Source organism: Patella vulgata, chromosome 8 (assembly GCF_932274485.2).
Source record: "Patella vulgata chromosome 8, xgPatVulg1.2, whole genome shotgun sequence".
Taxonomy (NCBI): domain Eukaryota; kingdom Metazoa; phylum Mollusca; class Gastropoda; family Patellidae; genus Patella; species Patella vulgata.
This window is the reverse complement of record NC_065886.2, coordinates 49,422,852-49,438,159: the sequence shown is the minus strand read 5'-3', so window position 1 is coordinate 49,438,159 and position 15,308 is coordinate 49,422,852. Positions and strand designations below refer to the sequence as shown.

Sequence of the window (15,308 nt, the reverse complement as noted above, 5' to 3'; positions counted from 1 at the left end):
GCAAAGATTTCCATGACAAAATTATATTTGGAATGTATTTACTATTTAACCAGATCTATCATATATAATATGGGTGAATACCAACATTTTACTATAACCCCACTGAGTAGATTTGCAACCATTTCCAAACGGATGTATATTCTGAACTGAAACTTTCCAAAAAAAGGTATCTCAGCTATTTCATATTTTTTTAGGCTGGATGACAGACAGAACCATTAGTTGGCCTCATGAGCTAATTAAAATAACATCTTTGTTGTTTATTTATATCATTTATTTCCTTTATTTTTTCACTGGTTTACCAGCCTTTGCTTTGGGTCCTCCCTTGGCTGCTTTTTTGGGTACAAACTTCTTCTTCTTCCTTATTTTACCTTTAGATCTTCTGTAAGATTGGGCAGCAATAATGTCACAATGTTGTCTACCACGTCCAGTCAAGACACGACCCCTGAAATATTAATAACAAGCCAACAGTGAGGCTGATGTCCCCCGCCAAAATACCAAAATAATTAGATGACACATTAATTTATCGCACATTTATTTTTTTTAAAGTATCAAGCAATCAAACTGATTATCAACTATACACTTAAGTTTCATCACTCTCTATCAAAGTTATCTTGTCCTAAAGCATCAACCAACAAGGCATTGACCTAATCAACACATACACCAAGTTTGAACATTCTAGCTCAATTAGGAAGAGAGTTATCGTGCCCCAAAGTATCAACCAATCAAATTGCTTATCTCTGCTTACCCTAAGCGGAAAATGCTCATCTAATCAAATTGCTTATCTCTGCTTAGCCTAAGCGGAAAATGCTCATCTTCGAACTCCATCAAGGCATTGACCTAATCAACACATACACCAAGTTTGAACATTCTAGCTCAATTAGGAAGAGAGTTATCGTGCCCCAAAGTATCAACCAATCAAATTGCTTATCTCTGCTTACCCTAAGCGGAAAATGCTCATCTTCGAACTCCATCAAGGCATTGACCTAATAAACACATACACCAAGTTTGAACATTCTAGCTCAATTAAAAGTTACCGTGTCCCAAAGCATCAACCAATCAAATTGCTTATCTCTGCTTACCCTAAGCGGAAAATGCTCATCTTCGAACTCCATCAAGGCATTGACCTAATCAACACATACACCAAGTTTGAACATTCTAGCCCAATTAGGAAGAGAGTTATCGTGTCCCAAAGCATCAACCAATCAAATTGCTTATCTCTGCTTACCCTAAGCGGAAAATGCTCATCTTCGAACTCCATCAAGGCATTGACCTAATAAACACATACACCAAGTTTGAACATTCTAGCTCAATTAGGAAGAGAGTTATTGTGTCCCAAAAAGTGTGACGGACAGACAGACAGATGGACGGACAGACAGACAGACAGACAGACAGACAGACGGACGAACCCATTTTAATAGTCCCCTGCTTTCTTCGAAAGGCGGGGGACAAAAATAATATAATAGTGTACTTTTAACGCCTGAAGTGTAGCACTACAAACAGTCTAATGACATTATGGTTTATGTGCTATCACAATTTGTATGTCTCATAATATTCTTTAAACAGGAGTGCATCTTTCACATCTGATGGGAGCTTATTCCAAAATGTTACACTGGAAAGATTGCTGTCCAAATATCCTTAATGCGAGAGGATTTTAAATTTCACACAAGCCTCCACTGGGAGCCAGTGAAAATAAGATTATGAGCCGAATTTCTAGTTCTAATGACAATTCTAGAAGTTCGTAGTTTGTTATCAGAGACCACAGTAAACAGGAGACCATAATAACCAAACACAAACTCTTATCATGTGGGGTCCAGTTGCTGGATCACACAAAATTCATGTACCTGTACTCAAGATTTCTGTAGGATCGACTCAATTGGTCAAATTTTATTATTAGAATAGCTACACGTGTAGTAGAAGTAGGATCAGTAATCAGCTGGAAATAGTTACCAGTATCTAAAGGATTAATTGCTCCTATATTGAAAATTTATGTTAAGTTATGGATATTTTTATTATTGAGTAGTACTAATAACTTACTTTCGAGATGTAGATTTTTCAACCATTTTAACACCCTCTAAGGCTTGGAAAATTTTTCTAGCAACACCTCCAGATGCTTTACAGAAATGGCTTGGGGCTGTTCCATTTCTTTGATTACCTAATGAAAGAAATAAAATTCAAAGAAACTAGAAAACAGAGTTAATATCTTCTGCATCGAAATGTTATTTTTTACCTGTGTCATCTAACCAACTATACACACCATCTTGTAGGTGTAAAACCTTGTTTTTTTTATAAACAATATATTTACTTAGGTTGTCTGAACATGATTGGGGAACAGGCTTAGCCTATGTAAAACCCCTCACCCTAAGGTGTAGAACCTTGATCCTCAGTTGAGAGATTTTAAGTTGATGACTTACCTCCATAGACTCGCTTTACTGTACCAACTCCAAGAGGTGCTCTCATATACATACGTCTACATAAAGCAGCTGCAACATATAATATATCAACATATAACAAAATATTTTAACACATTTTCATTCCGATCCATCTCAGTCAGAAATGCCTCCATTTACTTTTGTCAGTAAATTTTAATGGTCATCAATTTGATTGCCTTGATTTATTAAGTGTGCAAATAATTTGATAAGAATACTTAAAGTTGGATCTCTATGTTTGTTCACAAGGTGGCAGAATGCCGAGTGACATGTAATACTGAGGTGGTCATTTTACAGGTATTTCCCTATATATGATCAATTTAACTATAACATTACATAGTGCAATTGCATAAAATCTAGTATTCAAATTTATTTCTACGAACAAAAAGAGTAAATTGCTCTTCAAAATAAAGTCCCATTCCATCAGACTCATTAGTCAGAAATACCTCCATTTAAAAAGTCAGTAGGATGTAATGGTCATCATTTGGATTTATCTACAGTGTATGTAGCCACAGCAGCTTTGTATCAAAAGCAGCTTATTTGAAAGAAACTTGGATGTTGACTGAATTTGATATGGATAAAGGATCTATCAAGAAATCTTATCTCTATTGTGTTCACAAGCTTGAAAAAAAAAATTTTGTTAAAAACTGTAGTCTCTACTGCTACGAGGTTGGACAGGCGACCCTACTCCTTGTCACGTACAACCAGGGAATCGAAACTATGCCAGTTGACTCAATGACAGACCTTAGGATACAACACGCACATGCTAACCATTTGGCCATAAAACCCCCTAATAGGAAAAGGGTGTAACTACAGAATGGAACGCTGAATATCGCTCGTGTTCTTCCTCTTATGACCCCAATGCTTCAGGCCAAATTTTAAAAACAATCCAATAAAAATGAAGCCCCTATTGTAATCACAATGTTTTGGGAAAAGCTGGCCTAACTCTTACAAGAAAGGGTTGTGGAACGCTCAGGTGCTCATTTAGCAGGATTTCACTGTATACCCAATTTAACTAAGTGAAATGACAATCTAGTATTTAAATTACTAAGTGAAATGACAATCTAGTATTTAAATTTACTGCTATGACCAAATACGTTCCTATTCCATCAGACTCATTAGTCATAAATACCTCCATTTAAAAAGTCAGTAGGATTTAATGGTCATCATTTGGAATATAGTAATGACTATACCATTACATCTACAGTGAGCACCATATTCTGGACATGTGAAAGGAAATGAAATGGGTTTAACGTCCTACTGTTCTGCTCTGACTGGGCTAATGAACACGGGCATACACCATACAGTGTACTCTGAGGTAAATTCTACCCGGAACAGCAGCGCTACGGCCTACTCTTATATCGAATTCCAACTGCCAAGTGATCTTTTACGGACATGTCAATGTACACGAAACCTTAAGTTTTTGTTCCATCCAAACAACTACACAGCTGTCCTTGTCGGGGAGCTCTATCCTGCACCACTGACACAGGGAAACCACGCCGGAAAATCGGGATAAACTTTCTAAACCCAACACCTCTTGACTAGCGAGCCAGCACATTACTCACTTAGCCACCGTGGCTCCCAGGACAAGACCAGCCAGGTAAATTTGTTGGTCAAATAAACAATGCAGATATATTCATGGGTTAATAGTGCTTGCAACCAAGAAGTGTGACGGACAGACCCATTTTAATAGTCCCCTGCTTTCTTCGAAAGGCGAGGGACAATAATTACCTCATGTATATTTCACAAACATAGGTCATGAGAAACAAACAATTAATCGGGGCCTTATCCATGACATCAAATTATTCACCGTCTCATTTCACATAACATTTAAGTATCACAATATAACTGAAGATTTGTTAGCCACTCACCAGCTCGTATATAAAACCAGTCCTCGCTGTAAGGAGCTAATTCTTTATATGGACCCGTTTTGACTATATCTGTCCAGTCGGGTAGTTTCATTTTACCGCTTCTACAAATACAGGAAATATTATAATCAAATAACTTTTCTATTACTTCTATTAACAATATTGTAAATTTCATCAAAATCATATCAAAACTCTGATATTACATACTTTAACACTACTTGCATATAGGGAGTCGCCATTTTGTCGGGCTGTTGCAGTCCTATTTTCACGAAATTTGAACTAAACCGTCATTTCTTCAAATCAGATAAAAATTGTGACCTATAGAGGGACCACAACTTCAAATCGGAAAAAAAATCGTGACCTATAGAGGGACCACAAGGTAACAGGGCTTGCCACGAGAAGCGAGTAATTACTCGCGCGCACGCTACGCTCGCGTAAAACCAAATTTGCGTGAGTGATTAAGTACTCGCGCAAATATAAAAAATAATTTAATCAGAAATAATGGAATATTGTAATAAAAAAAGCTGTAAACAATTTGTATGCCTTCATATTGATGCACTATTACGCACTCGGCGTGTCTTTCTAGTGCCACCTGTTGTTACTAAAAGTACTTTGAGACGCGTACTGCCAGACGGTTTTTAAGCCGATGTCCTTTGCCGTGTCTGGATAATCAAAAATTGAGCGGATGTTGTCGTTTCTATAGCAATTCTTTCGATCCCGCATCTTTTCTGCAAATTGATGGGATTGAAATTGTTTTTCCTGTTCTTTTACCTTTCTAAGCTTTACCCGAATCCCCTCAGCACGCCAACGATGGCAAAGGGAAATCCAGTTTCCCTTGCAACGTTCTTTTCATGGGAAGACGATTTAATATTACTGCCAAGGAAATAAAAAGAGTATGCATTGCCATTGTGTGTGAAATAGCTTTATTCAACGTCCGCTTCCACCGAAGTGACAAGAGCATTTCCATTAGGCACATGAAATTTAAATGGCTACTCACGCACATCATTCTGCGCGAGTAAATACATGTACTCGCCTCACTCGCGCAAGTCTATATTTGCGTGAGTAGTCATCTACTCGTCTCCAATTTGCTCGTGGCAAGCCCTAAGGTAAAAATGAAATTTTTATACCATCAGGGGCCATAATCCAAGAAGTTACGGTCTGATATGCACGAATATCGAACGAAACCAAGATCTTTGGGTAATAAACATATATATTTCAAGTTTCATGAAAATCGAATAAACATTGGGACGTCTAGAGTGTCCACAAGCTAAAAACGTGATTGTTCACACAATCAGGGGCCATAATCCATGAAGTTAGTCAAGTTTCGTCAAATTCTAAAAAAAAGTGTTGATGGACAGAAGGGCGCCCCGTGGACAGATTAAAAACAGGTTTAACAACTTTCTGCACAAACAGGGCTAATGAAGGAAGATGTGAGAAAACCATGCAGTCTTCCAGGAGGGAATTTTTGCTCAGACAGCTGCTTTTCTTCCTACACTTTGTCTTATTCCAACTGACAAGGATTATTTTTATGTGCACATATAGAGCCTTGGGGGTTTTTTTTACCCATCCTAACAACTTGACCTTTCTTGCATGGCCCTCTGTACTGCACCACTTACAAGACTTTCTCAGCTAACACCAGGAATAAACATGGGAATCCAGATTTGTGAACAAGCACCTTTACTCAATGATTCAGTGTGGCTCCCACTTTCGATAATGTACACGCCTAAACCCATGTGTCTAAATATAGGTGTGCAATACATTTAATTTTGATACATACCTTTTTAAGAAAGCGGCCAGCCGATTTATAAATTCATGCTGATTCACGTCCTTCACACCGATACCCATCTGAAATAGAAAATACTAATTTATATTTCAAAATGTTACATCTTTTGATCTTTTTATTTGGCACTCAAAAATCTCTGGATTTTGCATCTAGTGTGTGGTTTACCTTTTCAGTTTTATTTATTCTTGCACTTTCAATGGTTATAACTTTTCAAGTTACAACAGGACCATTTATTTTTTGACCATAAAAGGCGAAAACTAAGTGAAAGTTTATGAACATTGTGGTATAATTATCAATATATCTGGAGATATTTATTTATGGTGGGGCACCTTAATTATTTGAATGGTTCGGAACTGTTGGTGGGCATGTTCCTGAAGCAGCAACTGCAAGTTTTACATCTAGCCATTGCTTGATTAGTCTGAATTTTACTTTTCGGTAAGGTTATCTCCCTTTAACACACAATACAAACACATAAAGGAATAGATACGTTTAGTCGCTGAAAGCGGAGTTTGAAGTTTAAATCAACATTGATGTTATCTTACCGTGAAAAGATGGTATCGGGCGTATTCATTACCAGGCTAATTCATTACCGGTAAAATCGGCGTATTCATGACCAATATATTATAGGGTTCATTGGTCGGTATATAAAGGTGCTAATAAGTACTCATCAGTGTGGATAGAAGCCTATACGATAATTATTATAGATGATTTTGATGATTGGTGTTTGATGTATTAAAATTGTTTTTTTATTATTGAGTTTTTGTTTAAATTATTTAATCTTAAGCTTGAGATTGTAAATCCGGGCTTTGTTATTTTAAACTTCAAACCAATTCCGATGCAAGCTTGGAATTTGTATATATTTCAAATAAAATATGAAACTTTCACCATTTGATATCGATATCTCAGATACCGGGTACATATCAAGTTAACTGTATTTTAAATAACATCTAGTTAAACACAATACTCAGTTCAAAGTTGAATACAAAACTATGGCTATTATTAATCGCATCAACTGAATACGATGTTTTATATGTAAATATTGTCTTCGAATATGAAATATTTCAACTGTTGTTTGTATTATGACTATTTAAAATATATTATAAATACCTTGTTAATCCTTCTATTGTCTTGTCTTAATTGATTAATTAACACCCATAGACATTGGCACTGATGAGTACTATAAATTAGCACCTTTATATACCGACCAATCAACCCTATAATATACTGGTCATGAATACGCCGATTTTACCGGTAATGAATTAGCCTGGTAATGAATACGCTAGGATTCGAAACGATGGACTTCTCGTATCCAATATACATAACAATAATGACAATTTTAAACTTGGCATACGAATCACATGCCAGAATACTTTTGAGTGCCATTAGAAATGAAGTGACTGGATGAAATGAAATGGGGTTTAACGTCCTACTGTTCTGCTCCTATGCTGAGCTAACCAAGACTAGACATATTCCACAAGGGAAGACTACCGGAGCAGACTGGAATAACCAGAAGCCAAAGACTGCCAATTCAATTTGCACACTTCGCGTATTTCGGGGAACATAACTGATTAGAAATTACAGTAAAAACAGAAACTGAATGTAAATCAGTTTATACACATTCATGATTCATATTAATATAATATACGATGCGTTGCAACCCATCCATTTGTGTCTATTTCCAGGTGCCAAAGAATATACAAAATTATTAGGCTATTACAAATTAAAAGTAATAGAGGTTAATGAAAACATAAAATTAATACAAATTCAGAAATTGTTTGATCATGAAACACTAATATTATTAGCTTAAATATTAAGAAATCATTTCTTCAAATGAAATGTCATCAAAGAATTCACTACCGGTATATATAAGATAGAAGAAGCATGCAATTAAGGATTTATTTGCTTACGCATTACTAGTTTAAGAGTTCGAATATGTCATTAAAGAGCGTGTAGAAGGCCTACAAATCTTGCAATGACAATGTTGTACTGTTTCAACGCGAGGAGCACATGGTCCAACATGGCTGCCATGACCATGTGAAAGAAATATTGAGTTCATGTTAGGAATAATATCAACCCAATAACGAAATAAAAGTATTGCCTATTCATGGGTGGAGTCAACATACATTATTTTATTATTGATAACAGTTTTATTCTTTTCTATGAATTATACGAGACGACTAAAAAGTTAGAACTTGAGACAGTCTCTCACCGTGGAAGATTGTGATGGAAAAGAGGCCGACAGGTGGCACCCCCTATCGATTATGACAGTTAACAAGGGCCAATAACTCATTCGTTCTGGTCGCAGACCACTATTTCTTATACTCCCACGTGCGTCCGTCCACAATTTGTTCGCGGACACTCTACAGGTTACTATTCTTATCCGATTTTGACGAAACTTAGCAGCTTCCTGGATTATGATCCCTGAAAAATCGCGTTTTTAGCTTGTGGTCCCCCTAGAGGTCACAATTTTTATCTGATTTAAAAAACCGTTCGGATTCGAATTTTGTGAAAATCAGACCGAAACTACCAGACAAAACGGCCGCTCTATGCAAGCAAATTGTAATAAAGTATGTTATATCAAAGTTGTGGACCCTCTAGAGGTCAGAATTTTTATCTGATTTTGATGAAATTGAAAATTTATGTTTCTATCCCTTAGATTTAGATTCCTTTTAATATTCGCACTTATCGGACCATAGCTTCCTGGATTATATTTCCTGATTGTACGAAATATTGTTTTTTTTTCTTTCTAGCTTGTTTTCTGTCCATCTGTTGCAAAATGTGGACGTATCTTGCATGGCAACCGCTTGTTTCTCCATAACATCACATATAAAAAATGAAATGAAATGGGGTTTAACGCCCTACTGTTCTGCTCCGACTGGGCTAATGAAGACGGACATACGCCATGCAGTGTGCTATGAGGGAAATTTAGTCCGGACAACGGCACTATGGCCTACTCTTATGTCGAATTCCATCTGCCAAGGGATCTTCTACATGTCCGCCAAAATACACACAGGACCTCGGTTTTTCGCCCCAACCAAACGACTAGACAGCTGTCCTTGCCAGACTCTCCTTCCAGCACCACTGACAAGGGGACAATTAGTGTCCGTATTTCATTTGGCTGGCTAGTTGGGTCCACAGTGAATAAGGATTACCGTTAGGTTTAACAAAAGTTCATCTCGTGACAGGCTACGATCCGCTACGTAATATTACCTTGCCAAATAACCAATTGCTGAGAAATTATTTGTTCCTATGACAGGAGACAACACATTTTCGAGCCTGTGGTTTTCACCAGTAGCTTAGTTTAAATAAAAATTTGAAAACCAGATTATAGTGCGCAATAAAACCAAAAATTTCATTGAATAATTTTGATAGTCAGGAACACATTGAACTGTATTAATGTTATCCGGGAACGACGGCTTTGTATGTGCTCATGTTGTTGTTATAAGTCTTAATTAATGTTATGTTTTGATTGTTAAATTGTTTTTACTCATGGGTGTACTATAAATGTATGGTTGTTATTCATTATTGATGATTGCTTAATAAAGATACCTGTAAGAGTATTGAAACGTTGCATGTAATAAACTAAGAAGTAGTAAATCCAAAAAGGTGTGTTATTATGAACACATCTAAATTGTTTGCTATCTTGGTAACTGTGTGTAAAACGATCACGAAGAAAATCCTAACATGACCGGGAAATATATCGAATAACAAAACCGCTATCATTTCTCGGACTGTTGAAAATTAGTATGCGGCAATCTCCGTAATATAGTGAATGCCCATGACTGTTTCACCAACTTTCATCGAAATCCAATTCTGAAAGTCACGGGCTATAGAGCAACATAAACAACACAATGTATTTAATCACATTATAATAATTAATTGGATTAATAAGTAGATTATCGATTACCGGTTTTCTACCAGGTGTAGACTGCAAATTAGATTTTTTGGGTATACAGGTGACAACATATATTTTGCAGACTAGAAGTGCCCGCAATCCAATGACTTACTAATTGTTTTATCAATTTTTCGGGAAGAGACATTTCTGGTGTCCGGTGAATGCAGCTGCAACAGTCTGATTGATTGGATACAGGCATAATTATTTGAATTCGACAATATCACATGTTTACATTGTTGTAATGGCGTGTTGTTGAGTTATGAAACAGGTGAGATTTACATGGGCACTATTACCACCATACAATCTTAAAAACAGCACCCCCTGTTACCATAATGCGGGTTAGAATTATGTTGCCGCTGCCACGGTCAGGTCTAAATATTAAGGCCACATGCATATTTCGTCAAGATATTACATTCGGGTTCAGAAGCGCTAAAATCACCACTGATTCCCTAATATTTCAAAATTTTCTCGGAGCCCCCCCCCCCCACACACACACAACACACACACGTTGTGCGCCTAGTTCGCCCTTGCGTTGTAAACTGTGAGGAGATTAATAATTATTGTTAATAAAAGACTACAAAAATGCATTACTTTTTCACCATTTATTGACAGAATTTGACACATTTGTGATGAAACCGTCAATCCGTCACAGAAGTCTTGTAGTTGTACGCGAAATCTGTATTGTTCGAGTATGAAAAATAACAAAGGATAATGTCATAATTAGACGTACTTACGTCATACTATTATGGGTATAATACTAATAGTAATACACGTAAATCTATAGTTAATCTTTATCCCAGACTAAATCACTAGTTGTTGTTTTTGTGTTTTTTGATCCAGTTGGTAGATCTATTACTAATATAAAGTATGTGGAACTCACTATGTGGACAAGTTACTCCTCGAGCAGGACTTTCAGTATGGGAATCAACAACTTCTAACGGGTAAGAATAAACAGTCTATGCAAGTTTACAAATAGCAAAACGTAATCTATCCACTAATTCGTATTATTTCCACGTAGGGAACATATTTTGAATCGACATTTGATAAATATGCATATGTATTTAATCTGATGGCCTATTCCATGCCGAGGCGTCCTCTAATCGCTTCAAATGTCACTCTGGATAAGTTTGTTGAAACAGGCGTGTTTTAAACTTTTTCCCAAAGTCAAATAATGTTTTGGCACTTTTGACGGAACTGTTCAATTGTTGTTTGACATTCCACAGAGTTGGAGCAGCAATGCCAAACATTCGATAACCATAGGCAACTAGGTTTGATGCAGGCAATTTTAGGATTTCTTTACTCGTCGTTCGGAATGAACTGAACTAGACACAAAAATCTTTCCACATAGAAATTCTCAAAATTGTACCCCTTTCGTTGAATCGTTTCACGAATTTTTATATAAAACTTTGGATTAAGGCACTGGCTTGCTAACCTGCAGGTCCCGGTTCGATCCCGGTGTTGGCCAACTAAATTTATCGAAGTTTCCTCAGTCTTGTTTCCCGCTTGTCACTGTGCAGATCGGAGGTCCTGGCAATGAACATAATCTAGTCGTTTGGATGAAAAATAGAAGTCACGTATATACACGATAGAGTGCACGTAAAAGAACCCTTGACAGTTACCAAATACGAATGGGCCGTTCTAAATTCCACTACGTATTAAAGTCAGTAAATCCTACCCGTCTTCATTAGCCTAGTCGGAGTAAGGACGTTTAGCAGTAGGACGCTAAACCCCATTTTATTTCATTAAATTCTTACAATAATTGTCTGGTGGTCGCTGTTGATCGAACGCAGTACAGGCTTGGTTCCAACTAAAACTGTTACTCTGCTATTTTTGGCCATGTGGTAAAATAAACAACCAGCTTCCAATTGAAACATTCTCTTGTACAAAACAAATTCAAATCAAGACAAATCATATTCAATTATTATACGAATTTAGATGCAATTTTTAAAATAAAAATTCAGATAGCCCTTGCCTGTGCAGTGGCAATAATTTTTATAATATTTATGTTTTTAGAAGTTCTTGTATTGCAAATGGTTGGAAAACAGAAAATCAAAGTCGATTTCAACATGTTAATAGAACAGATCAGGTAACACCTCGATCATCTATGTTAATTACAACATTAGATAGCAGACGACATAATCCACATCCTGGACTAGCTCAACATTTAGACCAACTTCATGGAAAGGTAAATTATGTTTATAATTTTGGTCAGATATTCTAACAATTTGAGATTTAACAATATCTATTTTTACCCTTTTGTATATTAATGCCCCGTTTTCACGTGGGCTATCAATGCCGGTCTACGTAGATGTATCTATCGTAAACCTGTCGTAGCCAAATATCGTAAACTTTTCGTAGCTTTATCGGCACCATTCTTGAGGAGTGTAGTGTTTTCGTAACTAAATTCGACATATTTGTAAGCAATGCGACATATTTGTAGATGATTCTTTCATTTCGCACCTTTATCGTAACCCTACCTTGACATTCGGCATATTTTTCATTCGATCCCTTTCGTGACTGCTGCGTTGCTACTTCCATTTCTCCACGATCTTTTTGATTGTTTTGCCGAATGGCAACGAATGTCGATTAATTTCGATTCTCTACTATTCGGGACGATTCGTAGTATTCGTAGCCCACGTGAAAGCAGGGCATAAGAATAAAGGCTACTGCTGGTGGCAATTTGTCACAAGGTTACAAGATTTATTTTCAGTTGTGGATATACAACATGATTAAATTACTCGATGCTTCATTTTTAGCCCTGGGAAAACGATACGAACACAAAAAGTAATTAAACCCAAAGTGTAAAGTCGTATTATTGTTTTTATAGAAACCTGTGTGTGCTGTAAGAACTCTGTTACCAGAATCATCTCCAAGATATAAAATGGAAGCAACAAGTTACCAGGCTACATTTGATCAAAAAACATCTCAATCCCCACGAGTTTTATTCCACAGAACGGATTTTGAAAAAAAGGCAACTGGAATCGGTAAGTTCCGACCACCGGTTAAATGGACAGTAGAGAGGTATAAATATGTCATACATGTATGTTACGGTAGAGTTTAGTAAGGGAGACATAACATGTACCGCAATATGTCCCCACTTCTCTGTTGATGTAAGGGCCCCAATAACAATTTTAGCCAGGGATCCCATGCAAGCTTAATTAATTACACGGGGCCTCTGATTCGTCTCACTTAAACCCATTAGATTTATCTGGCACAAACATAATAAAAGACATTTATATATGGCACAGAATATTTTGAAACTAATTGCGGAGACGGGGTGGGGGGGCTAGTGACCGACCAACTAGAACTCCAAGTGCGACACTATAGACCACAAGGCCATCTCAACCCGTATACATGTAATGGTTGCGTTGTATATTCGAGGTACCGTGGCTGTCATTTTTCATAATTAAAACATTATGATATAGACTTCAATTTAAGGCCAACGTTTTCGATATGTAATATTATGTTGGATAATCGCTTGACGTTGATGTAAATAATAGAAACTCAATATACTCAGACACGTCATACCCAAAGGCAATTATATTTAAAACTTTTAAGTTTTAAATATAATACAGTATAGTAATTTTTTAGACTATACATTTGCTTCTGATTGGATACCATTTCGGGTTTTTGTTTGCCCCTGTATCCATGTAAGCGAAAGCCTGTTGTAACAATGTTTATATATTAATATTATAGTACCTAGAAATGATTTACCTAAGAACAATATAAGAGAAGAAATGATATTACCAGTAAATTTGTCTGTAAGTATAACATATATCTTACAATTAACTAGTAATAAATATTTATACTCTATATTGATATATAATGTGATTATATCCCTTGTGTTATATTTATACATGCTACACATGTCTATCATGAAAGAGGCGCTATATAAATGCATACAATTAATTAGTAATACTTATCTAACAATTAAAGTTGTATATGGATTAGATTAAGAACCGGTGGTTCTTACTATAATAATTCAAGTTATGAGTGTTTGAAGTTTTGACAAAACGTAACCTGGATTGTTTATGATGGTGGTAACGGTACTTGACAATCGAGACTAAGTCTGGATTATCCATTTTATCGTTAAACCTTTAAATGGCCACGGTGTCTTAATCTACTTAAAATCGTGGCCATCAGAAGGCCAAACCTTGTCATTTGAATGAATGTTTGTTTAAATGATAATTTATATAATATTTTGAAGCCAAAAACAAGACCCATAATAATAGGTAGATTAAGCCCTTACATAATGCATCTAACTATCCCTATTGATTTTTGTTACGCTGCATCAATATCGACCTATAGTGTTTGTTAATGTTAAAATTAAAATACAATATCTTCACATGGTGTATATTAACCATAATTATTGTATCACATTTTAGAAAGATACGTGTGAAACATCCTCGGTTTCCAGTCCACATAAATATATTCAAAGAAAAAGAAAGGTGCCCGTACCATTTAAAGGTTGGTAACAATTCATCTCTTATCCCTAGCCAAAATGACTACTGTCCAAAATTGACTGCAAAATATCCGGAAGACGGACAGCTGGTGGACGTTGTTGGAATTTCCATATGACCAAGTATTGAACTATACATTATGCCTTATTGTCCACTTAAACATAATCACCATAGACTGTACATTGTAGGTAATGATACCATGATTATACTCACTCTTTCCCTCATCTGATTTACCTGTCAGAGATGTTGCTGACAGTTTGCTATTCATTAATAAATTGTGGCACTCTATTGGCTTATCAATATTTATTTATGGTTGTAAAGGTTATGTGGTTTTATTAAAATTGTCGGTACGGTATACTATGTGTATTAGTTGGCAATTATGTGTCACTGAATTTCCACGTTATTCTTTCATATATATTTTTGTATAGTTTATTATTATTTATTTTCGTCTAAACCCCACATGAGCGTATAAAAATAATAATAAACTAATATAGTCCGAGTCGTCACCCCTGTCCGTCAATCCGTCAACAATTGGCTCGTGAACGCGATAGAGGATACGATTTTTGGTGGATCTTTTTAAATTTGGTGTGAAGCATAGTGGTCATGAGACGACGAACCCTATTGATATTCAGAGCAACACAGTTATCCCACCCTTTGAAAGCGATAGAGGATAGTTTTAACGCACTTCTTTCACATTTAGTTGGACGCATTGAGGTCATGCGAGGATGCACCATGCTGATATTCCGAAGTTATCTCCCTTTGCCGAAAACTTAAACGCTACAATTTTAACGAAATTTTTATACCCCCCACATTTTCACGTGGACGTATTATGTCGTCGCCCCTGTCCGTTAGCATTTGTTTGTAGACTTCAGTTTT

The 15,308-nt window shown here is 36.3% G+C and overlaps 1 protein-coding gene across 1 annotated transcript; it reads right to left on the bottom strand.

Moving 5' to 3' along the window:
• Positions 1-249: 249 nt before the first annotated feature.
• Positions 250-8,359, bottom strand: LOC126829645 (40S ribosomal protein S19). Its single transcript, XM_050559655.1, has 6 exons — positions 8,287-8,359; positions 6,072-6,139; positions 4,298-4,398; positions 2,412-2,480; positions 2,035-2,152; positions 250-442 (listed from the first exon to the last, which is right to left on the bottom strand). Exons 2-6 carry the CDS (start codon positions 6,137-6,139, stop codon positions 280-282), a joined length of 519 nt encoding a protein of 172 aa, XP_050415612.1. The 5' UTR covers positions 8,287-8,359; the 3' UTR covers positions 250-279.
• Between the last annotated feature and the right edge of the window lie 6,949 nt (positions 8,360-15,308).

Excerpts from the sequence above, each read along its gene's own strand:
- LOC126829645 (XM_050559655.1), bottom strand. The coding sequence starts at position 6,139 with ATGGGTATCGGTGTGAAGGACGTGAATCAGCATGAATTTATAAATCGG. Across the intron at positions 2,153-2,411 it reads AGTAAAGCGAGTCTATGGAG|GTAATCAAAGAAATGGAACA; the intron begins GTAAGTCATCAA and ends TTCTTTCATTAG. Across the intron at positions 443-2,034 it reads GAAAAATCTACATCTCGAAA|GGGTCGTGTCTTGACTGGAC; the intron begins GTAAGTTATTAG and ends TTAATATTTCAG.